General features: G+C 42.0%; 2 protein-coding genes across 2 annotated transcripts in view; one reads left to right on the forward strand and one right to left on the reverse strand.

Moving 5' to 3' along the window:
- Nucleotides 1-574: 574 nt before the first annotated feature.
- On the reverse strand, nucleotides 575-2,887 carry LOC138835666 (collagen alpha-1(I) chain-like). The gene has a single exon (XM_070034132.1). It carries the CDS (start codon nucleotides 2,885-2,887, stop codon nucleotides 575-577), a length of 2,313 nt encoding a protein of 770 aa, XP_069890233.1.
- A 47-nt stretch (nucleotides 2,888-2,934) lies between these two features.
- Nucleotides 2,935-27,013, forward strand: part of Fbn2 (fibrillin 2) — a 199,608-nt gene continuing 175,529 nt past the window's right edge. The window contains exons 1-5 of the mRNA XM_070034133.1: nucleotides 2,935-3,029; nucleotides 3,130-3,212; nucleotides 8,035-8,133; nucleotides 11,470-11,565; nucleotides 15,411-15,506. Coding sequence (XP_069890234.1) covers nucleotides 2,935-3,029; nucleotides 3,130-3,212; nucleotides 8,035-8,133; nucleotides 11,470-11,565; nucleotides 15,411-15,506 — 469 coding nt within the window. The remainder of the gene's footprint in view (nucleotides 3,030-3,129; nucleotides 3,213-8,034; nucleotides 8,134-11,469; nucleotides 11,566-15,410; nucleotides 15,507-27,013) is intronic.

Here is a 27,013-nt window from a genome sequence, read left to right on the forward strand (position 1 = left end):
CACGGAGTAAAGGGATATGAAGTTTTAGGGCACTTGAGTTTAAAAGCTGGGCGGGAATGAATCATAGAGTGATTTAAGTATTAAGTGAAATATCACACATGGTATGTTTTAAAGGTATGATTAAAATGCTTGAACCCAGGAGATAAGTTACTTGAGATCTTATAGTTAGAAATGATTTCATTTCCTTGAAGCAAAGTCCATGAGAAATACTTCAGTTGCTCTAATGGTGACACATTGGCAGTGACGTGACTCCTAGGTTTCCTTCTGTTCCGTGAAAATAGTGTAAGAAGGGTGCTACCCTCGAAGAGTTTGGGTCTGCCAGCGTTGCCTGCTTTGGGGAAATAAAGAAGGGGATCGGTGCCAATTCTCTGGGAACTCTGGCCGTCAAATAGCACATCTGGATAATCTAGGATAGAAATACATATATATATATGTATATATATGTGCATACTTACACACATGCACAGATGGTTCTTTGGGATTATGTCATCTATCCACTGCTGTATACCATTTCTAAGTTCGGATGGATTTCTTTTCTTTGTCCTGGTTTGCAGAGGTGTTTCACCCTTTTCAATTATGATATGCCCCCGAGTGACCCACGACCAGGGCTTCGCAGAGACCCCAGGAGAAGAGCCCTGGGGAAGGCAGGCGCAGAGACGCCCTCAGGTTGCCCGAGTTTAATCACCCGCCAGGACTTTCCCATTGCCCGGCCCCGCGACCCTATCCCCGGAGCCACCGAGGCGCAGGGGCTCGAATCCTGCCCCGGAGGGAGGCTTGGCCGGAGTCCCGCCGAGGCTCCCATCCAGGACCCGGGCTCCCGGTGGCCGGCGGCGGCGCTCCGGAGACGCTCAGCCCCAGCGCGGGTCGCGCAGGCTGCGGGGCGCTGGGAAGGCGCGGCCCCCGGCTCCGGGCCGGGCTCGGGCTCCCCGCCTCGGGTCCGGGTCCCCGGAGAAGGACCGGCTCTCCCGCAACCCAGCGGGCGCTCTCCCGCGGGGAAGGTCGGCTGCGGAGCCCGGGAGCGCTGCGAGACCCGACCCGGGCCCGCGGGAGCCGCGAGCGCGCAGGGGAAGGGGAGAGGCCGCCGACCCCCGGCGTCCGCGGGCTCCGTGCAGACCGTCCACACCGAGCCGCGGCCAACCGGGGGGACGGGGAGGACCCGAAGCCGAGCCGCGCCGCGCTCGCCCCCGGCCCGGCCCCCGCCGCCCCGCGCCTCGACCCCCGCGGCCGGGCCCGCGTCCCCAGCCTGCCCGCCCCGCCCACCCCCGGCCCGGCCCCCGCCGGCCTCGGCTCCCCGGCCCGCGCCCCCAGCCTGCCCGCGCCTCGGCCCCCCGGCTCGGCCCCCGGCTCCCCTCCCTCCCCATCCCCCGCTCATTTCCTCTCGCACCCCGGCTCGCCAGCCCCTCTTCCCAGGTCCCTCGTCCGGCCCGGGCTTTCCTCGCGGGCTCGCCCCCCTCGGCCCCGTCCCCCCCCTGCGCTCCGCCCCCCTTCCTGCCGCCTCTCCGCCCCCCGCCCTCCCGCGGTCCCCGCGTCGCCCCGACTCCGGCCCCGCCCCTCCGCGCGCCGGCCCCGTCGTCCCGGCTGCGCTCCACGTGTGGACGGCCGCGCCCGGCCCCCGCTGACAGCCGCGGCCCGCCCCGCGCCCGCGCCCCGCCGGGCTCAAAACCCCGCGCCGCGCCGCCCGCGCCGCCCTCGCCGCGCGCTGCCCTCGCCGCCGCCGCCCGGCCCCGCGCCCCCGCCCGCCCCGCAGCCGCCTCCCCGCGCCCGGCCCCGCGGGCGTCTCCCGGGTCGTGAGGGTGACTTTTGTGGGCTGCCCGCCCCGTCCGCGGCTCCGGGCGCGCGCGGGCCTTTTCCTTTTCCTGTGCGGAGGTCCGCGCGGTGTAACGTGACGCCCGGCGCTCGGGTTACTTTTGTAATTCCCGCCCCGCCCGTCGGCGGCCCTGCAGGCGCTCGGGCCGCGGCCGGGACGCAACGTGGACCGCGCGGGGCCGCTGGCTGCCTGGCCGCCGCGTCTCGGCGCCCGCCGCGCTAGGAGCCCGCGCCCCGCCGCCGCGTCCCGGGCTCTGGGAGCCGCCGGAGCGGACGGACGGCGCTGCGCTCCCTGACTTTCTTCTTGTTTCCCCGGCCGCGCCGCGGGTCCCCGGTCGCCCCTCCGCGGGCCGCGTCCGCGCGCTCGGCCCGGCGATGGGGAGCCGGCGGCGGCCGTGCCTCCGGCCCTACCTCGTGTGGCTGGGCTGCGTGGCGCTCTGGGCCCCGGGTGCCGCCGGCCCGCCGCCGCAGCCCTCGCCACCGCAGCCGCTCCGCCTGCAGCCGGCCCGCCCGGCGGCCGCCAGCTCCGAGGGCGCGTTCGGGGCCCCGGGGCTCCGCGAGGAGGGCGCCGTGGCCGCCGGCCGCGTCCGCAGGAGAGGACAGCAGGACGTGCTGCGCGGGTAGGCTGGGCGCGCGGCCGGCGTGCGGGGAATCCCGGTCCCGAGCCTCCCCCCCCCCCGCGGTCCCCGTCCCACCCCGTCCCCGTCCCTTCCCGGGGGGGGGGCATGGGGAGGGTTGATTCCGGGGAACGGGGGCTGGGGGTCCCGCGCGCTCTGCGCGCGAGGCCCTGGTGCGGGGAAGGATCACGCGTGTCAGGCCGAAAGCGGGCCTGGGTCCGCCCGCCCCCCTCCACCGGGGCGCCGCTCGGCCTTTTGTTTGAGGACGTGTGCAGGGCGTGCAGCGGTGTGCAGCGGTGTGCAGCGCGGTCCCCGTCCTCGGGCCGCGCGCTCCGCCTGCCGACCTGACACTTGGGGAACGGAGTGAGGGTGGATCCAGCGCCAGCGGACCCGACGAGGGTTTCCGAAGCCCCACGTTCCTTCCCTTTGTTCTCGGCACCCCGAGGAGAAGATATATAGTCCATTACCACGTCTCCACTCCCCTCAGAAACGGGATGGATGGTCAGGGACTATGGTTTCCAACCCTCCCCCAGTTCCAGCGGCTGGTCCCATCCACCTCCACATCTGCTTCCCAAACCCCAAGGTTTTGAAGTGTAGCTTTGAGTGGTTGGCCTGCCATCTGTTTGCCAAGGGCTTTGCTTGCCCGCCGGAGACATTGCTGTGCGGTTGAAGCCACCCCCTGTGTGTCGCTGTTTGTCCCTCGCAGGCCCAACGTGTGCGGCTCCAGGTTCCACTCTTACTGCTGCCCTGGATGGAAGACGCTCCCCGGAGGAAACCAGTGCATTGTCCGTGAGTGTCTGGAGGTGCCTGTATCAGAGCCCACCTTGCATTTACTCCTTTGGAGACAATTGCATTTACAACCCATTGGCCGCCTCTCAGTGGTTGGTGGTCCTCACACAGCTAGGACTCAATGCTGGGAAGGAGGAGGTGACTTGCATCAGTTCACAGCAAGACTTCACTGGAGGGCAGTAATGAGAAGGGCCTTAAAGACACTTGGGAATTTAATCGTTTATGTCAATTAATGCAAACTGAAAGGGGATTATGTTAGAGGTGATTTTCTAGATAATTCCCAACCACTTTTTTCTTTCAAAAGTTCAGATAAACCATAGTATTACAGTATATATGGATTTGGTCTCTCTGAGGTCACCTTGTGAAGGTTGAGCTTTCAAAGGCCTTTGTACAAAACCAGCGTATGATCTCCGGTTTCATCTGAACAGCCACATAACAAAGATGTGAAACACTCTCGTAGACTTTGAATTGATCCAAATTAACAAAACTTTTCATCCAAGAGGCTTGACATTTCTTTCTTTCTTTTTTTTTTTTAGGGGGAGTTTGGGAGAGAACATTTAAGTTTAGATTTTATAGATCCCAAAGTTGTATGGATTCCAAGTGTGAACCTTAGATCTTGAAATAGTCTCTATATCTGACCTTATAAACATTTCTGTTACTCAGTTTCTCACATATAGATGAAAGTCTCCCAAGTTCTAATTAGAGAGCTCATTCAGCCCCTAGCCTCTCCTGATCCAGGATTCTGTAGTGTCTCATTGCTCTGCCTGCAAGTTCGCCATATTGAAGTGCAAGGGGCCTTGTCTGATGCATTCAGGTGGCACACTTGCATTTGTCTGGTCTGGAGGACAGTCAGGTATCATACACACATTCATTTAGAGCCAGTCTTGACTTCAGGTTGACCTTGGTATTCTCCAGGCACAAGATAATTATACAACTGTGAACAGAAAAAAAAAAAAAAAGCAAGCCACACTAAAGCCAAGGCATAATCTGGATGTAGTGGCATTTCCAACTCTATATTTATTGGTTTTGTGGGTTTGAGATAAACCTTTAATGCTATTTCTGGGCAATTTTTTTTAAAGGAAAGAAATCTCCAGTATTATAAAGACTAGGTTCTTTTTAATTTTTCAACCCTCCCCTCTCACCAGTATTTAGTTATGAGGCAAAATTGAAAATAACCATGTTCTTTAAAGTGATGCATGGATCGTTTAAATAAGCTCTCCATTTATAAGTCTTTGCTTTAATTAAAAAGAAAGAAAGGTAATTGCTTTCTTTTCTCTCTAACATGAGACATTTCGGGAAGGTGCATTTACTCTTTGAGGCCAGTAGGGCATTACCTTGGCTGCCTTACACTTAAATGGTTTCCTAGAATCCTGAGACAGCTAACGTCACTCACCGCACACCTGCCATGCTAGCCAGGAGTGACTTAGGCACTGCGGAAAGTCTGACTCACTAAAAGTAATGAATGTGACTGCCATTATTGAGTTGGAGAACAGCCGAGGAGAAGGGATTGGTTTATGGTACGTGTTGAAAATCTGTAAAGTCAGATTTTATTGGATCAGTGTGGAATGGGAATTCCAGAGAGCAGAACCTTCCAGAATATTTGCAGTAGAAATCTATGCATGGATCATTGATTGTCAGCTTTAAGTGTTTTTGAGCAATATTTTGCTTCTACCTTTATAGTTTGGTTTTGAAAATCTCAAAGTAGAAGAGATTATTGCAGTTGTCACTTCTACTACTTGAAATATTTGGGTTCTTATGAGCTATGTTGGGATTTTCTTGAGTCAGAGATCTGTAAAAAGTATGAGCCTGGAAATTAGCCATTATCTTTGTGTCTCCGAGAAACACATTTATGTCAAAAGATACCAACACAATATCATTAGCACATTAAAGAAGTTATTTAAATACCTGAGAGTATAAAATTAGTGCACAGAAAAGAGAATTTGTAATGCTTTTTGACTTCTAAGGCACAAATGTTACCTAATTTTTAACTGTTAACAAACTGCAATAAATTTGGTAAGTCAAGGATTTTGATAACATACGAGGAAAGTAATGAAATTAAAACCTTATAAATTAAAAATTCTTAGCTTTCTTGATAATGATTTTTTAATTTATATCATGACAATTTACCAAAAATAAGTAAAATATAAATAGAATATGAATACCAGAGAGTAATTTTTTTATGCATTAGTACTTCAGCATTTTATTTAGAAATATATTAGAATGGTCAGATTCTAAAATTTTAATGTTTGACTTTGACCAAGTTTCCCAGTGAACCATATATCAGAAGCAAAATGTATTTCTTAACCTACTAGAAATTAATTCACTTTGATTTGACTCTGTGTTTTGTTGTCATTGTTAGTTGGGGCTTGAAAAGATTGCTGAAACACTTCCAAAATGTTTGTTTCTAAAAGGTTAAAATTGACCTCACTGTTTACTTTTTAAAATATTTTCTGAATAAGCAGCAGTAGAAACGTTTGTTTAGATATATATATTTACTGAAAAATTATGCTACAAACAGCTTTGTGATAAATGCAGTAAAAGTGAGATTGGATTGTTCTAGATTCATGGCATTTGAAACTTAAAGTGATTCCAAAATACTCTTTATACTCAGTATACTCTTTTTGTTTTATGTTTCCAAAGAGAGAACAGAGCCCAGAGAAGCTGTGAGTTTTTCCTGTGTTCACAGTGTCAGTGGCAAACTTCCACCTCTGTGCACTACTTTGTACCTATGCATACCACATACTCTTTACCTGGTCTAGCATCACTGAAATTTTAGTTCCTAGATCCTCTTTCCCTCTCTTTCCAATAAATCTGGGTCTCATAGTTATAATGATTAAAAGATGGCAAACATTTCGGTGAGGCATGTTATCATCTGAGATGGGTGTAGGGAGAAAGGGCCTAATCACTGTATATATATGTAGTCAGGATGGGGCACTAACTTTCTGAAGATACCCAGTCTCCAACCTCTCAAACTTTCATTGAGTTTTAAGACCAGTATGGATATCCCTTAAACCTATGGAAACCACCTATTGGAAAAAAGTGGTCTGTGAAATGGAAGTCTTTCAACAAGTACTTGTCATCAGAAAGTTAATGGTCATCAGAAGTATTAGTCAACTCTGAGGTGGGAATTGTATTGTTACCAGAATATCTTTCATTTTCAAACCATGAGACTTCATGTTGTTTTCTCTTTTTCGGTGATATTGAAGTTCAGATTTGGAGCCTTGAGTCCTGTCACTGGAGTCATGAGCTCAGCCCTTTTTTGCTTTAGTTATTTTTCTGTGTAAAATCTTGCATGTTCTTAAGGTTGGCCTCAGATGGTAATACTTGAACTTCCTGTTTAGCTAAGACTACAGGTTTGCCATCATGCCTGGCTTGCCTAGTGTACTAGGGTTTGAATTCAGAGCCTCACGCTTGCAAGGGAGGTGTTCTACAACTTGAGCTATGCCCCTGGGACTTTTTACTTTTTGGATAAAAACGTGTTGGCCCAAGGTCAGCCTCAGCCCATATCCTAGTACCTGGAATCACAGGTACTTATCACCGTGCTTGGAATATTGATTGAGGTGGAGTCTTACTTTTTGCCTGGGCTAGACTTCAGTGTTGATTATCCCTATCTCCATCTCTCTATATCTTGTAATTAGAGGCATTAGCTACTAATTAGCCACTTGGCCAGTTCATGCTAATATATGAGGAATATTAATAAAAGATGCTGGCCATATTATATGAATGTTAACAGACCATTTAGAGAAGACAAGCAACTGTTGTTAGTTTACTTCTATAGGATGAGTCCCTTACCTTATTGGGGGTTCCAGATGTCTTTGAAAACTGAGAACCACTCTCTAACAAAGTACATATGCATTTGGAGTAAATATTGGCTGTTCCTTGCTAGGCATTCCCTGACTCTGCTCTTCATGTTTTCCTGTATTCCGGCACGGAGCACTGAAGCACACACATGAAACAGAAAATTCAGTTGGGGAATGTAGTGATAAATCTTCCAGCTCCTCAATGAGTTGACTCTAAATTTTGGAGTAACTGCCCATTTGTAGTCACTCCACTACAGGTTTTGAGTATCTGTAGTATGTGCTGTGTCAGTGAGCCCAATATTCTCAGCTGTCATGACCCTTGTGCTCCTTTGAGGTCACAGCTGCAGGAGGCTTCGCTTATCCCCTGACTAGAATGACTCAGTAGCCTTCCTGAGCAGCAGGACTGGGCTTGGTTATGGGGAAACTTTGGGAGACCCAAGGGTAGAGGAAAGAGAGAGGGAATTCTTAACGGTAACAGAGATTAATGATGGGGCAGGTCAGATACCAGCTGGACAGGAATGTGCCTGGAACCCCTGAGGTTTTACCAACTCATTAGGGCCTGAAGTCAGGCTCAGCCAATCTCACATTCTGTTTCCTGTGAAGTATTTTGCATAGTGAGATGTGTTTTTTAAGTGTAAGCAGAATCTCTCGATCTCCTTAATAAAGCTGGAGGCTCCGTAGCCTCAGGACAGCTACCTCTTGGTGAATTCTGTAAACCCTTGGAACTCTTAGACTTAAATGAAGACAGCAGTTTGGATTGACAAGCGTGTTAGAGAGTTAGAATCATGGAAATGTCTTCATCAGTTTGTACATTATCATACAGGTACTTATGCAGGGTAGCCTAATGTCTTGAATGGGTCATTTCATTATGAATCTAAAGTTGCTTCTTTTTAAAATGGTCATTTGGTGTTGTATATTTCATCTTAGTCTTTCAGCCTTGTGTTTGTAAAACATAGCATTCTTACTTTGTAAATTGTAGTCTGTTCTGTTGTTACTCATCTACTTTCTTGTGCTTTTGACAGCAATCTGTAGAAATAGTTGTGGAGATGGATTTTGTTCCCGCCCTAACATGTGTACTTGTTCCAGTGGCCAAATCTCACCCACCTGTGGAGCAAAATCAAGTATGTGTCTTACATGTACCCTTGTTTCTTATGTCTTTCTAAAGCTTTTCAGAAAATGCTAGATGATTGTCCTCTACATAGAAAATATAAGTTGGTGGTTGTTTTCCTTATAAACTAAGTCTAAACATTTGAAGTAAGGACCTTCAGTTGCTTGGTTGTTACCTCCAATCTGTAATAGTTTTCAATGGGAAAATGCTTTGATTCTGGTCCAGGAGCTATGTATTTATGTAGTAGAAAAGCCAAGAGTCAGTGAAGCTTTCTTTCTTGAATAGTAACTATTCAGAACATACTGGGTTTTTGCTATGTGTTGTGTAGTTCTGGGTGTTGAACTATATCACTTTGTTCAATCTTCACATCAATATTATAAAATTTTATTGTGACCCCCATTTTACACAGTAGGAAAACAAGACATATATAAGTTATCACTCAAAGTGGCATAGACGAGAATTTACGTAGGATGATGCCTAAATGTGTAGACCCAAATACTAGGCTTTGTTTATTGCCTTTGCCTAACTGTAACAGTCCATATTCTTATTTCATGGGTAAATTGTAGGGGAAAGAGAAGAGGATTGGGAAGGAAACACATAGCATTGAGTTCTGGCTAGATACTTACTAAGTTTATTAACTCTGTATTAACTGTATTAACTCCCAGCAACTCTATTCAGAAGGTAATTGTAAAAGTAGACTAAGACTGTTTTCTGTAACCCACTTAGAAATGGCTGGGTCTTTAAGGTCCAAGATTAACTTGAGGTTTGAACTCAGATTGTTTGCTGGGCTGGTGCTCTACCACTTGAGACCACAGCTTAAGCCTTGCTTTTTTGCTGGTTGTTTGGAGATGGACTTTAGTGAGCTATTTCTATCAGAGCTAACCTTGAACTGTGGGATCCTCTGGAATTGCAGCCTTCTGAGTAAGTTAAAATTAGAGGCATGGGTCATTTGCAACTTTCCCAAGCTTATTAATCTTTTAGGCAAATGTTTAGAGTAATAGTAGAACAAGATAGGAACAAATATTGTTTATTTAATTGGTCAATAATTAAATGCTCAAATAACTGTAACCCCTCTGTACAGTATCTTTACAATAAAAATATATTTGATTAAAAATATAATGAAATGTTTTATGTTTATCTTAAATGAATGTGAAGTTGTTATATTTTAGTAGTTCTTTCTACAGATTTAAACAAAGATAATACAGGGGCTATATGACTTAGAAATAAGACTCAAAACTCATGTGATAAATGTCAGTTCTGATGAAATTTCTGATGAAAACTCTTTCTTTGATACTATCTTCTGCATTTTCCAAGCTTTTTTCTTTCTTCTTTTTTTGTGGTATTTGAGTTTGAACTTAGGGTCTTGTGCTTTTTAGGCAGGTGCTCTACTACCTTAGACACACCCATGGTGTTTTTGCTTTGGCTATTTTTGAGATAAGGTCTCTCCATTAAGTGAGCTTGGACCATAGTCTTTCTATTTACATTTCCTGTTATAGCTAGGATAGTGGGCTTACACCATCACACTCAGCTTGACTGGCTGAGATAGGTTCTCACACAGTTTTTGCCTAGTCTTGAGCCAGGTCTTTGATCTTTGCCTTCCAAATAACTATTAGCGTTGGCATGAGCCACTGCATCCAGCATTTTGAAGCCTATCACTCAAATGTCTCTAGACTTTCTTGACCACCCTAATCAGTTCATGTCCCCCACTACTGGATTTCTCTTGTCTGATAGCATAATAGCTACCCTTGCTCATACCTGTCCTTGACCAAACATGCAATATTGGAGAAAATTTAAAACTCAACTTTCTTAATTGCCCTACCAGGGCAATTGTCGCTTACTGAGCTATTCTTACCTTATAGTGTTATACTTCAGAAGGGGATCTGTACATTCATTGGGCCCTTGATAATACTCAGGTTTTTTTTTTTCCAATCAGAAACTTGTTTCACCCTTCTGATCCTCAGCCTGCTTGATTTTGCTAAAGGTTCTTTTAGCACCATTTATTATCATCTCTTGGAATACTTGTTACCTCTTTTTCTTCGAAGGGTCTTTGACTTCTCTATTGCCTGTGCTTTTCAGTGCTCCATTTTGGGATTATTACTTTTCCTGTTTCTGCATCAGCTTTCAATGTAAGGTTTGGTATCTCCATGAGCTCTAGCTTCCCTTGGTGAGCTCCATTAAAAAGGTACCAGCTACCACCAGTGTCCTTACAATAATTTTCTCCATTCCTTCACTGAGCTTCATTCACATGTTTGATTTTCTGTTGTCCATCTCGACCCAAATGTGTAGTGAGTACTTGGAACTTAGTGGCCTGTCTACAAGGAACCTCTTGATTCCCTGCTAACCTCAATCTACTTCTCCTGCAGTTCCTCCTACCTCAGGAAAATGTCATCTTCCAAGGGCTTAGGCAACAGCCTCTTCCCTTTCTCCTCACAGCTTCTCTCACATGACCTGTGGGTCTTACCAGGAAAATCTCCACTTCATCTTTTTCTTGCCATTTCTGCTGGTACCTTTTCCTCATCTCTACCCTAGACTACCCTCTCCTGTCCCTCTTCACATCCATTGTCTGCAGAGCAGCTAGAGTAATATTTTAGAAATATAACTCATCACTTTACTCTTACGGAATTCCTTCTGCATACTCCCATTTGTATTTGGGATATAGTGAAAACCCTGTGTGACTGAGTAGGCCCCATGTCTGGCTGGTCTCTGCCTGACATCCAGTGATCTCCTTTGTCTTATCCACATACGTCTTCAATTCTTCAGAGGAGACCGAGACCCTTTACCATCTTAAGATCTCACGATGTTTTTGGTTCTCTTCCTTGTGAAGTTCCTCCCTCTTCTTCCCATGCTTGGCTGATTCTCACCCTTCAGTTTGGAAGGGTGACATGTGGATGCCTCAGCAGAGTGGTCTTGTTTGGGTCTTGTGTCTGACTTCCTATTCTACTCTAGGCTATTCTCTTCCGTACCAGTTTGCCTCAGACAGTTTATCACAATCTGTAATTACTTTGCAGTATTTTTAACTTGGGTTTTGTCTGTCTCCATGCTGGAATGCAGGCTCCATACGGACTGACCCCAAATTCTTCATGCATTCTGAATGGATACAAGGACCTCCTCCATGCTAGCAGCTATGCTACTCATCACCTTCTAGTGATTTCTTTTATGACCAAGAGTATAGTATATTTTAAGTGTATACTGAATAATATGTTATTACAGGTGTGCCTGCCCGTGTGCGTTTTGGATCAGATTTATTTCCCTAGAACATACTTGTCATTTGGTTGCACATGCACTGTGTGTTCTGTAATCTTACAATACTATAATTATGTTTATATATTTTCGGTGCGATTCTTTCTAGTCCAGCAGTGCAGCGTGAGATGCCTAAATGGTGGAACGTGCGCTGAGGACCACTGCCAGTGTCAGAAGGGATACATTGGAACTTACTGTGGACAACGTAAGGAACTTCAGATTGACTTTGTCGTGAATAATTTGACTTAGTGGGTATTTTACATTTATTCATAATTTAAGGTCTTCATTTGAAGAAATGATCTTACATAGTAAGCCATCATTTATAACTAAGCTATTTATTATATATATGTTTTTATTGTAAAAATACTGTACAGAGGGGTTACAGTTACATGAGTAAGGTAATGAGGACATTTCCTATCGAGCATTGTTACATCCTCCTGAAGGCTTTGTGTATTTTAGAACATTGATGTGGCTGAATACTATTAGTGTTTTTTTAAACAAGTTTGACACATATTGCAAAAAGTTCCTGGTTTTATCTGTTGTGACAAAGCATGTATACTTTCCTGAAAAACTGTAAGATTTGCTGGAAAATGCTTCCTGTCTCTATCTCTGTCTCTTTGTCTCTCTGGCTCTCTCTGTCTCTGTCTCTCTGTCTCTGTCTCTCTCTTTCTCTCTCTTCCTCGCCCGTTTTTTTCCTCCCTGACTCTAGGGTTTGAATTGAATGCTAATGTTCTCCATCAGCTTGCTTACTCACAACTGCTCTCTTAACACTTCACTAACAGCCATGCCTCTACTCTAGCCTGACTTTTTGCTGGTTATTTTGGCAATATAGTTTTATAGATTTTTATGCTCAGTGTGGCTTGGAACTTCAATCCTCTTACCTCAGCTTCCTGAGTAGCTAGGGTGACAGGTGTAAGGGCTGTTGGTGGCTAGGTATAATGGCATTGCAAAATTAGCCCCAGAAGAATCTCAAGGGGAAGAGCCTGGCCTAAACTGATCTTTGTGAGTAGTTCTCAAATCTCTCCTAGAGCCAGCTATTTTTGGCCGGCATTCAGCGGTTATACCAATCTGGGGCACTTGTGCACACAAGTGTGTATATTCCTGAAGGGGTTGCTAGGAACATGCTCTGATAGGCATGCCCCTTATCTGCGTCTCGTACAGCAACAGGAAGCCAGTGGATGGAAAGTGCTTTCCCCTTCAGTGAGTGCTTTGATGACCTCTGGACCTGTGTCAAGCCTTACTGATGCTACCTATTCTAGGCAAGGCATGAGAAAGCCGCTGGGTCAGTCAGGAAATCAGTACACATCTCTGCTTCAGGGGAGGGGGGACCCTTGTCTAATTTTTAAATCAGGGCAATGCAAAATATGTAGCTTATAAATTTCATATATTCAGCAAATTAAAAGGTGGAGGAATTGTAACTAGTACCCAGCAATTTAGGGAATGATTGGCGACATTTCCTTCTGGGTTGTCTTAGAGAGGGTGTTAGTGTTAAGTGAAAGAAGAGACAGTTTTCTACCTGTAAATCCAGAAAAGCCCTGAAAGTATGACATTTACTAAAATAAGGATTATAAAAGGATCAACGCTGCTTAGCTCCTTACTCAGAAATAAAGGCAGACTCTTCTGTGGACATTCTTTAATTTCATCAGCAATGTTGAATGCCTAGTGTATGCCCTTTCCTATTCAGGAATAAATGAGATAAACCAGGTTTGGAAGATGGCTGACGGAGATAAGGACATGAAGAGCACCTAACGCAAATTTATTCATTGAGAAAGTAGGGCAAGAGCACCGTTATGCCAGATCAGGAGGGGACAGTGCAGATTAAGACAAGCAGTCCTCTTCCTTTTTATATTAGAGGTCTCTGAGGAGGCAACACCTGAACACAGATCTGTGGTTTTAGTTGTATGGGAAAAGTGTTCTACACAAAGGAAAAAGCAGATTTCAAAGAGACTGGCTAGGGAATAGACGCATGTTCTTTGGAGACAGGAAAAGCCCTGTGGCTAGAAAAAGGTAGGGACAAGGAAATCAAAATGGTAGGAAAGGAGTTTATGAGAAAGGTGTGGGGTTTTACAAGACAACAAAGAAACCTGGATATATTCTACCTGTGGTAAGACGTCATTTTGAGTAGTCATGTGATAGGACCTCCGAATACATTTTTTTGGAAAGTCAGTCTGGTGGCTGTGCTGTGAATGGAATGGGAGGAAAAGAGAAATACAAGGGCCCATCAAATACAAGGGCTCAGTGGTGCCACTGAGCAGTACTGCAGCAGCAGTCAGTGAAGATGTAGTGAGTAATCTAGCTTGTTCTTTGGAAGTAGAGTCTACAAAGATAGTATATACTGATAGAACAGGTGTGAGATTAACAAAAGAATATTGGAGCTGGGTACCAGTGGCTTACATCTGTAATCTTAGTTAGTTTATAGGTCAAAATTTGAGGATCTGAGGATCACTGCTTTAAACAAGCCTGTGTAGGAAAGTCTGAGAGTCTGTATCTCCATTTAACCAGCAAAAAGTCAGAAATGGGGCTGTGGCTCAGCTAGTAGAGCATCAGCCTTGAGAGAAAAAGCTAAGGGACAGATCCCTGACCCCGAGTTCAAGCCATAACTAAATAAATAAGAAGTATGCAAAAGTATAAAAAATAAGTGAAAAGAAAAAAGACAAAAAAGGAAATGTAAAGATCAAAATTTTCCTTTCTCGTTGCTTTTTTTTTTTTTTTTTGGTTGGTTGTGGGGCTTGTACTCTTGGCCTGGGCGCTGTTCCTCAGCTCTTCAGCTCAAGGCTACTGCTCTACCACTTGAGCCACGGCACCATTTATGGTTTTCTGAGTTGTTTATTGGAGATAAGAGTCTCACAGAGTTTCCTGCCCGGGCTGGCTTTGAACTGCGATCCTCAGATCTCAGCCTCTTGAGTAGCTAGGATTATAGGCATGAGCCACCAACGCCGGCGAGAAGTGTTATTTAAACAGAGCTGCTCCAGTGCCTGGCCAAGGCTCTGTTGCACTGGCTGACTGATGTCAAAGTGTTGGCTTCCCCCTTGTCCCACTGCGCTGTGGTGGCAGCTCCAGTCTGTCCCGCCCAGGGCTGCCCTTCATTCCCATTCCAGGGGGAAGCATTTGCCGCCTCCCTGTTGGCCAGCTTTCTGTCCTTGGTGAAAATTCAGGCACATTCAAGTTTCTTTTCAGTTTACTTGAAATTATTATTTGTGTTACGTTTATTTACCAGAATGTTACTTTATAAAATATGTCCAGTCATAACACATTCAAGAGAAAGAAACTCACTTTCTTTTGGTGACTATTTCTGTTTCCTTGTCTGTTTCTTGCTTCACTTTATTTTGCTGTTACTCTTTAGTGTAATGGTTGGAATAGGAAAGTAAGTCTCCTTTTCCATACAGATATTCTGTAGTTAAAAAATGGAATTGGTCAGGAGCTGGTGGCTCATGCCTGTAATCCTAGCTACTCAGGATCTACTGAGGATTGCAGTTCAAAGCCAGCCCAGCAGGAAAGTCCGTTAAACTCCTATCTCCAATAAACCACCAGAAAACCAGAAGTGGTGCTGTGGCCCAAGTGGTAGAGTGCTCGCCTTGAGCTGAAGAGCTAAGGGACAGTGCCCAGGCCCAGAGTTCAAGCCCCACCACCGACAAAAAAAAAAGGAATTACGAATTTAGAAAACTACTGGGCACTGATGGCCCCCATTTGTTAATCCTAGCTACTCAGAAGGCTACAATTTGGAGAACTGAACTTCAAAGCTGATCTTGGTCAAAAAATTCCTTTCCAAAATAACTAGCAAAAGCCAGGCTGGAAGCTTGGCTAAGGTAGTAGAGTACCAGGAGAGCAAGCAAGCAAAGCAAGTATGAGGCCCAGATATGCCACCTGATTACTTAGCAATGTGATTTAGGCGTTGAGCTTATGTACAATGAATGCATTTACTTGAATGCCAATGTGAATTGTAACTTTAATTATTTAGAGATGTTGTTTAATGTCAGATTTTCTACTGGCAGCATCATTGCTTGCCAACTTTCTGTCTAATGAGCTGCTGCTTTCTGGTTTTGTGTGCAGCTGTCTGTGAAAATGGATGTCAGAATGGTGGGCGTTGCATTGGACCAAACCGCTGTGCTTGTGTTTATGGATTCACGGGGCCCCAGTGCGAAAGAGGTAACAAAATATAAGAGAAATGAGAACTTTGAAGCAATATTTATTGTAAAAAACCCATGCCATTCTTCTAGTCAGTGAAAATTCTAATGAAATACTGTTATTCTTCTTTGATTTTATTGGAAGTTTAATGGTAAGATTGGTGGCACAACTAATAACACAAATGTTTCCCTGTTTCAGTTTTACTTTGTTTTTCCAAAATCTTTAGAGTGAAGACTAACTACTGCTGCTAAAAGCAGTAGCTTTAGGATGATTTAAGTGACTGATGGAAAATTCTAATAGTGTACTTAGTGCACATTAGAGTCCATGTTGAGAGCACTACTTCTGTTAAGAAAAAAAGGTGTGGAGGGGAATCAGGATGTTTCTGGTTATAAAACATACAAAAACCTGGCACAAATTTCCCGAAGCAATGAGAAAATGTTCTATATTCCAGAACACATAGTCTGAAGCTGTTTAGGTAGGGTATGGTCAAGGTTTTTACCCTAACACTTCATTTCTCCTGGCTCTTTTCTTTTGTTTCCGTATTGTCCATCTCTAAAGGTTTCTACCCCCTCCCCCCCATGGTTGTCAGTTCCTGACACAACATGAAACTTGTTTTCTTGTTTATATCTATAGAGATGATGCCTCTCCTCTAGTCATGGGCCAAGTGAAACTTTCTAGAGATAATTTCTTGCAGATAGACTTAAACTTGGATTTTAAAAAGCAAGTATTGCTAATATGTTTGATGTAGGTACAACAGGACCCATATTTGCAATAGGCATTGATCAAAGCTGTATGGAAATGATGGTTGAGTGTCTGAGCTCAGCAGAGAGCTTCCTTGGACACTAAACAGGTTGGAGGAGTAGATTGATGGTTTAGTTAGCATCCTGGGTTATCTACTTTATCCTTGAAAATGGTCAGTAAAGCCAATATAAAACCAGCTTATTGTGACCTGTAAACTCCGGAAAATTCCCAATTCTGAGGCACTAAGATTAGTAAGTCTTACTATGGTATTCTGAAGAAGTTAAGCTTCATAAAATGTAATAAGTATTTAGTAATGAATCATGCAACTAAAAATAAATTTAAAGGTAATATTATATAATCATTCATTGTTACATATACAAGTTTATTTTCCCAGGGCTTGTCATAGCACCTAAAATTATATAGCACTTTGTTGTGAAACTATAGTATATGGTATATGTTAGTGCAGTATTACAGATAAGTAGTAATTTTGTGTGTGTGTGTGTGTGTGTGTGTGTGTGTGTGTGTGTGTGTGTGTGTGTGTGTGTGTGTGTGTAGAGGCTTGGAACTGCAAAGTAATACTATGTTTTTGTGCTCATTATCATGAAAAGAAAATTTGGCATTCAAGTTAAGTCTTGAGAAGAAACTGAGAAATTAAAATTATACGTAATGTTTAGAAAGCCAGATGTATGCAACCTTTGAACATACCCTTGCTATGTATATACACATCAAGATATTTATGCTATTTCTAGCATGATGGAGATTTGGGGGATTGAACTGCATTCCATAAATGACAGCTTATAGTTATTCTTAGGATGAATTTCAAAACCTTCAGGGTTTTTGTTTGGGGAAGAAAAATTAATATGAAATGTTAGGATGAAAAGATAAATTGCTCAGATGGAAGAACCCAAATTTCCTAGATGATGTGAAGTTTGTTTAAATACCATAGGATGGAAGGTTAGTTAAAAACTGAAACGTAATCCAAACGGGTAGGGATAGGGTTCATTTTTCTGGAAGGCATGTAAACTTTGCAGCTCTTTCATCTTGAAGCAGACTTCAACTCCGGTTCCTAATTGGCAAAAAGAATAAGGTGGGTAGTTTCAGTTCATGCTTCCAAGCATTACATCATTAATCTTCAACAGTTATTCATTCACTAGATTCGCTATTTCTTATGAAATTTATAGGAATCCAATAAAGACATACATACATTTTACATGTACAGTGGCATGTTTTCAGAAGAAATTAGAAAATTCATTAGTTTATGAGTGACTTTAAAGATATATTCTTTAAAAGTATGGGCTAGTTTCTGCCTGATTTTTAGTTACTGCTCTTTATATGAAAGTCTTAAGACATCACTTCTCCCAGAGAAACTAATTTTTCCTCTTTGATAACAATCATGAACTTTAACATTTTTTTTTTAATTTTTTTTATTGTAGAGATACTATACAGAGGGTTACAGTTACATGAGTGAGGTAATGAGTACACTTCCACTTTCTCTTGAACATTGTTACCCCCTCCATTGTTTTCCGCCTACCATCCCCTCCCTCCCTCCCTTCCCCAAGGTTCTTTTTTTTTTTTTTTTTTTTGATCGTGATTAGAACTTTAACATTTTTAATGAGACATTTTCAGTTGAATTTGAAAATGTTTATTAGCTAATTATAATAAAAAGCCTGAGTTTATAATTCTTAAGAAATTGTCTATATAAATACAAAAGGAAAAGTTTATATATGCTGAATTTAGTGAGCAGGCTCATGTGTACTGTTAATAAAGTTTATGCTATTGTTTTTTAAATTACTGTTTCAAAATATCTGTTCCTTATTACCTTGGGGAAAAAAGAACTTTGTAAAATTAGCAATATTTCCCCCTTAATAGAGAGTACATGTAATTTTTTTCTTTCACTTGGCCTCTTGGGATCAGTTATGTGATAAAGCAGGGCTGCCTTTCCAGCCCTCTGGTTCTGGCAGACTGGCTTCCGGACTGGAGACAGGGACTGAGTGGTAAGGAATGCCTGGCGTGATTACGGTATTTAGCTTGAGTCTGGGAGCTGAGTAAGCTGACACTCTTTGGAGTTCTCATTCGTGTTGATACGCACAATGACCTTTTATACTTCGTATCAAAGAAAAAAAGAGCTCTCTTGTTGTCACATACTGATTGTAAATTGCAGTCAGCTTAGCTGTGTCCAAATCACATAAAGGTATTCAATTCTTTTTTGCTTCTTTCTCCAAACAAATGGTATTTGAAAAGAAAAAATTAATACACATCTGAAGAAAAATTAGAAGTAGAGTAGGCATCATGTAGCTAGATTAGAATCCTTCTCCTGGATACTTAAAGTGCTCCTTGTTCCTTACCCACAGAAATATGGAAGAGGAAGGCAGGAAATAAGAAGTTGGACAAAGTGATTCCTCACCAGTGTAGCTGTTGTGACAGAGCCCCTCTTTAACATTTTTTGACTTACATAAAACCGTACTTTATAATTGAATTTTCTTTGATGCTTTTATGAGTGCTCTCTGTTAGACATGTATCTTAAGACTTTGGTCATACAGAAATTGCTACTGCAAATCATTTTAATCATGCAAAATGTCTTTTTTTAAAAAAAAAACCAAAAGCGTATATATTCTGTTCAATTTTAAGTATCCTGACACCTAGTGAGATTTCTTCTAAAATGTACATGATAATAGCACTGCTGAAACCAAACCAAACTAATAGAAAAGTGTCTTTTAAGAAGGAAGAACAGACACTTGACAATATGTTGTAAATGAACTTTACACCTTAGGAGAGGAGGTGGGTAGGGAGGGGTAAGCAGGAGAAAATGAGGGGTGGGGTAACTGTGTTTAAAACAAATGTGCTCATTACCTTAAGGAACTGTAACCCCCTGTTCATCACCTTTGCAAAAAAGATTTTAAACAAAGAAGGAAGAACAGAGAATTATTTGGTTAATCAGCATTTCCACAAAAACTTCCTTTTGTTAGTCTGCATATTGAAAAAAAAATGTGAGATGAAGTAACCAGCACTAGTGTTCATAAAACCAAAATTTTCAAACCTTTAGATAAATGCTAATAGATTGATTTCATTTCTTGAAATGACCAGTTTAGAGACTTGAGCATGCTGAGAAGGAGTCTGGATCTACCCACTTGTCCCTGGTCATCTGTACTAAATTATTAGCTCAACAGGCATTTTCACTGTCCAAGTCCTAGATGGACCTCTGCATATTAGGCTGCTCCAGTCTGGGCTTTTAACAGATGCTCAGCATATCCTTCATTGACTGATTAAGTGGGAATGAGATACTGGAAACTTTCCTAAGTGGAATCAACCATTCAGGTGCCAACCATGGCAGTCACAAGAATGATTAAAATGTCCTGAATTTTCTGTGCAGTTTTTCTCACCTGTCCATATTTCTGGAAGTAAAGTAACAATCACTAAGCCTAAGGTAGCTAAGATACTATCCAGATTCCCTTAAGAACAAAAGTACAGATGGGGAAAATTGGAGTTTTCCTGGATCCTGGAAAGTATGTAAAATTTGACTTGGGTTTGTTAAGAATTACCTGATACGCTTTTTAATCAGTGTTAATCTTGCAAACTTGGAATTTATTATAAACCATGCAAGCTGAGCTTTACAACCCAGAGGCATTCCAGGAATGGAACAATTAGTAGTGTAAATAGGAATATAGGTAAATAAGGTGTAATCCTCGCTACTCAGGAGGCCAAGATCTGAGGAGGATTGTGGTTCCACACCAGCCCAGGAAGGAAAGTTCATGATACTCGTATCTCTGATTAACCACCCAAAAGCTGGAAGTAGTGCTATGGCTCAAGTGGTATAATACCAGCTTTGAACAAAAAAAGGCTAAGGAACAGTGCCCATGCTGAGTTCCAGGCCCAGTACTGGCTCAGAAATGTTTTTTGTTTATCCTTTTGTTTCATTTGGAATATAGCTATGTGGTGAAGACTTCTATAGATAAATCGGTGTCCTGTGTTACATGCTTAGAATTATCATAGAAATGTAATTGCTGCATTACTGAATATATGAAAACTTAGAGTTTTGTTACCTTCTGTTAATTTTCCTTTAGAAAGGCTTACTATAATTGTTTCTTTAGGATTATATTCAGGAACTCCTTACCCATTTCCAAATCTTACAAATATCTATTTTTCCTAGTGCTTTTAGTAGTTTGTTTCTTTTTACCTTTTTAACTGTAAGTTGAATATACAAGAAGGTAAGTAAAAGACATTTATTTCTACATACTTAGTATCTGCTAACACAATATTTTTAAAGAATTCATTCAGTGTTAAGTACTGGGAACTTGAGTTATAAAGGCAAATAACATGTACTCCCTGGTAATAAGAAGCAAGATGTCTAGTTTAAAAACCAGAACTGGGCTGGGCGCTGGTGGCTCACGCCTGTAATCCTAGCTACTCAGGAGGCTGAGATCTGAGGATCGCGGTTCAAAGCCAGCCCGGGCAGGAAAGACCGCGAGACTCCTATCTCCAATAAACCACCAGAAAACCGGAAGTGGCGCTGTAGCTCAAGTGGTAGAGCGCTCGCCTTGAGCTGAAGAGCTGAGGGACAGCGCCCAGGCCCAGAGTTCAAGCCCCACGACCGACAAAAAAAAAAAACAAAAAAAAAAAACCAGAACTGGTCATCTACTTTAAACATGAAGATGCATGATGACACAGAAAATACCATAATAGGAATAGGAACAAGTGGAGAGCTCAGGAGGGCTTCCAGCTAAGAGTGAATTGCAATAGTCTCTTTGTCAGTTTAATAAATGTGCAATGAAAGAAAACCATAGCTCCCTGTAGCAAGGGGTAAAATAGGGTCAATTTGTCCTATGCAGATATTGTAAGCTATATTGTGACTGAGTCTTATGCTAACATTACCTAAGCTACATAAATAATTGTATTTATCATACTCATTAGCTGCTATTTATTTTATAGAAATGAAAGTTCTCCCATTTCCTTGCACACTAAAGATTCTGTTAAATGAAAATTGCAGAGAAAAGAGAAATTATCAGCTGTAAATTTCAATCTCACATATACCCACAAGTGCATGAGTGTGTACGTGCACACATGCACACTCCTGCACACATTTCTGCACTTAATTGTTCTCCATTAAGGAGAACATTTTGTAACCTTGCACTCTCAAAGCTAAACTTAGCCTTAAATGGGCATCAGAGAAATACTAGAATATCTGTGGGAACGTAGTGTTTTGGCACTGGCTCAGATGACATCCTTATCTCGAATGCTATTGAGAAGACAGGGGAAAGAAAAAGCAGACAGTGTGAAGTAGAAGAAAAAGAAGAGAAGAAAAAGGATGACAGAAAGGGGAGATGCAACACTGAACAAGGTGTAGGGGTGCTTACCTGAGTAAAAGAGAAAATCAACTTGTTAGAGTCTGCTGAGGGAGAATAGGCATCCACCGCTCATTCCTTAGCTTAAGCCTCTGTTTAGAGCTGCAGAATAAGATTGAATATTTTGGCAGCCTGCTAGACTAATATTTTATATTCCTTGGAACTAAAGCAGAGAGTATTTTCATTTATTCCATCTCTAAGCACATGCTCGCATGAACATACACACTCACATTTCTTTGTTTATGGTTCATTTATCTACAAGTTGGTGGCTCAAGACTAATTTTAACTACTTAGAAGACTGACATCTGAGGACTGAAATTCAAAACCAGCTTGGGTAGACAAATCTGAGAGACTATTATCTTTAATTAATCAGCAGAAAGCTGGATGTGGAGATATGTTCCAGCTATGAATGAAAAAGCCAGGCAAGAGCGTGAACTCAAAAGTTCAATCCCCAATACTGGCAGAAAAATTCAAATATTCTTGTTTAACTCTTCAAACATTTTCCTGTTTTAACATCAGATTGGAAGACAGTGTTAGCTGATTTAAACTAGGTAAAGTCAAAACTTTCACCCATACAAATTAAATATATCAGATGTTCTTTAAGATTTAGTCATAAGGGATTCATTAGTTTTCTAAAACATCACAAATTCCTAATTAACACCTGTTTCCAGGTGTTTCAGGTAAAGAACAGGGCTCCATAATTACCTCACAGAGACAGTGAAGACTAAAGCCTGTGGTACCTAATAAGTGCTTGTGCTTGGCAAACAGTAAACCTATAGTTGGTGTTACTTGTCATGTGTGGAAACAGATGCTGGCTATGTATAAAATGAAAGGTTAATATTAAGACCTGCCTGACCTAGTTCATGTTGATAATATGAATCTGTTATTATGTAAACCTTGAATACTTTTATTGTGAGAATTAAGTGATTATAGAAAAATGCCTGGCAACCAACAAATGATGACCACTGATGTTAATTACTTTTTCTTGGAACCCCCCAGCTATTAAAAAGATAGAGGTGGTAGCTGTGTATTCCAAATGGAATATTCAAAAATAGAAACTCAAATGGTATGCAAAAGAGGAAAAGTAAAGTTTCATGATGCTTTATTAAGAGTGAAAAGATTTAGAATGAATAGGGTATTTTAAGAGACCTCAGACTCATAATCTGAGAATGAAATGAGAAGTGAAGTATCTAGCTGGTGTCTGGTACAGAGAAAGTGCTCTGTGAATAAGTTACCGGCTTGAAAACTGAAGCAAAGTTAGGAGATGTGCTCTTGGGTAAATTGTCATGGTAGGTGAAGTAGGTGAATCCCTGGGATCATTTCATTTCCCGGCTCGTGAGATGAAAACAGTGCCAGTCTCCTTGTTTTAAGTTTCGTGGGTTTCTGTGTAACAATGCAGAGTGATGCAAAAATACCATGTATCATTACCACTAGTTATGAAATTGAATTGTTGAACCCACCTTGATCCGGTTTTTACATATTTTGCTATCAGTAGTGGCTAGTTGGCCCCTTTCAATTATCTTAGTCTAACCCTCCCATATGAGCAAAGAATGACAAACATTTCTCAGTCACTAATAGGTAGAGTTAGTTTCACCTAAGAATACGAACAGAAGTAGAGGAGAGGGGTCAGATGGTGCAGAGATGAATTACTAAGACTCCCTACTCCTGCCTTGTTTATCTGGTGAAAATTGGTCTTTACCACCCCCCCCCCCCCCCCGGCGCACTCCTCCACCTTTTTCAGTCTGCCATTCATTCCATTGCTGGTAGAATAACTATCTTTTCACCATGACTGCTTATTTGCTGGACTGTGAGCTGCTTAAAGACAGAGTTTTTTTTATCTTTGGTTGCCTTGGAGCTTCCTGTACCCTACACCATACAGAAGCCATAGATTCCTGCATACTCATGTAGATTCCAAATAAGGAAACAAAATGAAGAAGGCACAGAAGGAGTAAAGTAAAGGTCTTTGGGTGTTTATGGAGTTTTGCTTATCTAGGGTAGAGTGAGAAGACACAGGAGAGGAGAGGGAAGAATAACTTAGCCCTTAATATACCAAGTTGGGAAGGCCCAGAATCAAGAGGATCAAACTTCCAAGATGAAAATTCAGGATTAAATATGACTATGGAAACTGAAAGACTGAAATTTCTTCTAAGTTTCTAGTAAGATAAAATTCACAATATATCATCTAATCAGTTATACAACTACAATTTTCCTACATGAAATCTACTTCTTGTAAGGAATTAGAAGAGTATGACAACAATGAAAGACCTGAATTTGGGAGTATATAGCTTGTGTTTTCCTGCCTCCCTCCCTGCCTCCTTCCCTCCTTCTCTCTCTGTCTTTCTCTCTCTTCCTCCCTCCTCTCTCCTTCCCTCCCTTCCTTTCTTCCCAGTACTGGGTCTTGAACTCAGGGCTTGGGTGCTGTCCCTTAACTTTCTCACTGAAGGCTGGCACTTCACTATTTGAGACACAGCTTCCACTTCTGGCTTTTTGGTGGTAAATTGGAGACTTTTATGCCTGGGCTGGCTTTGAACCGCAATTCTCAAATCTTAGTCTCCTGAATGGCTAGGATTACAGGCATGAGTGGCCAGTGAATTTCAGGTTGAAAACTGTCAGGGGTGACATTGATCAAGATACAGTGTATTCTTAAACTGCTGTGTTAAATGGCAAAAAAAATAGCATATATGAATTGTTTGCCTTTTTTCTTTCTTTCTTGATGTTGTGTTGGTAGGGTGAGACTTCTGTTTCTACAAGATTTCCCTAACTTTATAAGCTAACATCAAACTGAGCTTTCCAGGAATAATTAGTGAGTTTTCTCAGAATTGAAAAAAGGTCATTTATTCCATTTCCTATTCCCATAATTTGAAGGGAGGGGCTATGATACTGTTTTCTGTTTCATTCCTTGTTCTGCCTTTTAAAACTATGGAAGGATTTAGTGTCTGTTCTCTTGTGTTTATAGCAACACAATTGTGGGAAAAAGAAATTCTATATGAATTCAGTTTTCTGTATTTTCTAGGAAGTAGCACATTTGAAATATTTGACCATTAAACAAGCCTTAAGTCACAGAAAGTCAGGTGTCGGGGCTTCTCTAATAGGGTATGGTACAATTTGTAATGCTACAGCTAAGTTCATGAATTAGTTTGTGGTTGTTAATTAAGTTCATATTGTTCAAGCCAGAAACATTAATTCTGTGGGTGCCTCATAGGCTGTCTTTCCCATGACCATCCGTAATGTCATGGTTTAATGCTTGCAAACCTCTTCCATATGGGCAAAACTGCATGTTTGTGAATGTCTTCATCTGATTTAGAAATAGCATACAAGGCACATACCAAATCTTGAACTGATCATTTTCATCTTCAAGCAAACCAAAACATTAAGTTTTGAATGTCCCAGTACAACTTCATTTAGAAGCTAACAGTTTACTATGTTCCTGAGCACATCAATGTGTATATAATCTCTTGTACAAATCAGTATTTACCCATTTTTATTGACTGTAGGAATATCCTACCAGGTATGAGTGGCACATTCCTATAAATTTCTGCTGCTCAGGAGGCTGAGAGTGAGAGGTTTATAGTTTGAGGCCAGACCAGTCAGAAAAGTTCAGAAGACCTCATCTAAAAAATAATCAGCAAAAGCAGGGCTGGAGGGTGTGGCTCAAATGGTAGATTGTCAGTCTAGAAAGCTTGAGATCCTGAATTCAAACCACAGTACTGCCAGAAAAATGTTTATATATTAATATTCATAAGCAATGGTTTTCAGTTAGACTTGTGTACCGGGACTATAGGTATCAAGGAGCTCTTAAAAAGTCCTCACCCTCAAATTCCATCCAAGATAAGCATGGGAACTGTACTAAACTATCAGCGATCTTAAAAATCATCAGAGTAATTCCACTGTGAAATGCTGGTTTAGCATGAGGTTCTTCAGAAATATATGCATAACTAGACAAGTTTAAGAAATAATGTATTGCTGGATGCCTCTAGTCTTGGCTACTCAGGAGGCTGAGATCTGAGGATCATAGTTTAAAGCCAGGTCTGGCAGGAAAGTCTGTAAGATTCTTATCTCGAGTAAACTACTTAGAAAAAGCCAGCGTGGAACTGAGACTCAAGTGGTAGAGCATGAAGAGGTTCAGGGATACAGCTCAAGCCCTGGGTTCAAGCCTTACCATTTGGAATAATAATAATTCATGATAAATAATAATTTTTAAAATATGTTTTTTACAATAATTTATTGTCTCATTAAATTGGCTCCAAATAAAGCCATTCAGGATGAAATTTTCTTTCATTACATTTAGAATGTTTTAAAGTTATGTTATTAGAAAAGGGTTCCTTTGCCTCCCTCTGATATGAAAAAAATATGGTAGATTTAGAAATGATCTACTTAATCTTCAAGTTTTCTCTGTATTGCTTATATTTAAATCCCGGTGATTGCAAACAAAAGTATGTACTCCCTGCCGGGGTTGGCAAAATTGAGCCAACCACAATTCTAATGGCTTCAAATCTTGGTTCAGCTACTATATATAGCAAATCAGGTAAAAATCCAAATATACTCTAAAAATTGCACATATAAGATGGAAAATTTTACCTGAATTTTTAAAAAATGAAAATTCCATTTATTTGAAGTAAACTTACACCATCGTATGTGGTTAAAGTTAAGTGGCATCTTACTCAGTGACTACATGACAGATTTGTATGATACAGAAATGTACTATGTAGAGTAGATTGACAGAAGAATGTAATACTGTTTCATTTTACATACTTCTTTTTAGGCCATTGACCTGAATGTTCATTTCTCATCAGTATATATTTGCTATTAGTTATGACCCTGCAGAGACAAATGTGCACAGTTTGAATTATGCTATATAGGAATTTGATCTCTTTTTTGCAAGTATATCGGCATTGATCCCTGAAGCTAGGCAGGGTGGCACATCCCTATAATCCTAATACTTGGGAGTCTGTGGTAGAAGGATAACAAGTTAATGGCCAACCTAGGCCACATAATGAGATCTGGTTTCAAACACAAAATGACTTGTAAAGGTGGTTTCTGAAAAGCTGTTTGAGAAAGTGACCATTTGGAGGCATGGCTTATGCTAGGGAATACCAACCATCATTTTTCAGGTACATGACATGGAGAAAACCCCCAAAGCATGAACCAAACAAGGTCAAAGAACAATAGAGCAAAAAATGTTGAAGGAGATGAGAAAGTGGAATCCCAGTGGAAAGTGGCATTTACTAATAAATTTGTGATTTTATATTGAGGCGGTTGAAAGATTTGTTCTCTCCCTCACCCCCAAATTCATTTCTTTGTCTATTAGTTGTGATCATGAAAATCTGTGGGATTTTGCAGTGGTCCTAGTCAGACCCTTTCAGGTTGCTGTAGGACTGTGCAGAAACTGCCTTGGATTAGTTTGGATTAGCCGGGTGATCTCTTCCTGGAATCCCCCAAAGAGACAAA

The sequence above is a fragment of the Dipodomys merriami genome, unplaced genomic scaffold, assembly GCF_024711535.1.
Source record: "Dipodomys merriami isolate MVZ:Mamm:240054 unplaced genomic scaffold, mDipMer1.0.p SCAF_24, whole genome shotgun sequence".
In the NCBI taxonomy this organism is placed as follows: Eukaryota; Metazoa; Chordata; class Mammalia; order Rodentia; family Heteromyidae; genus Dipodomys; species Dipodomys merriami.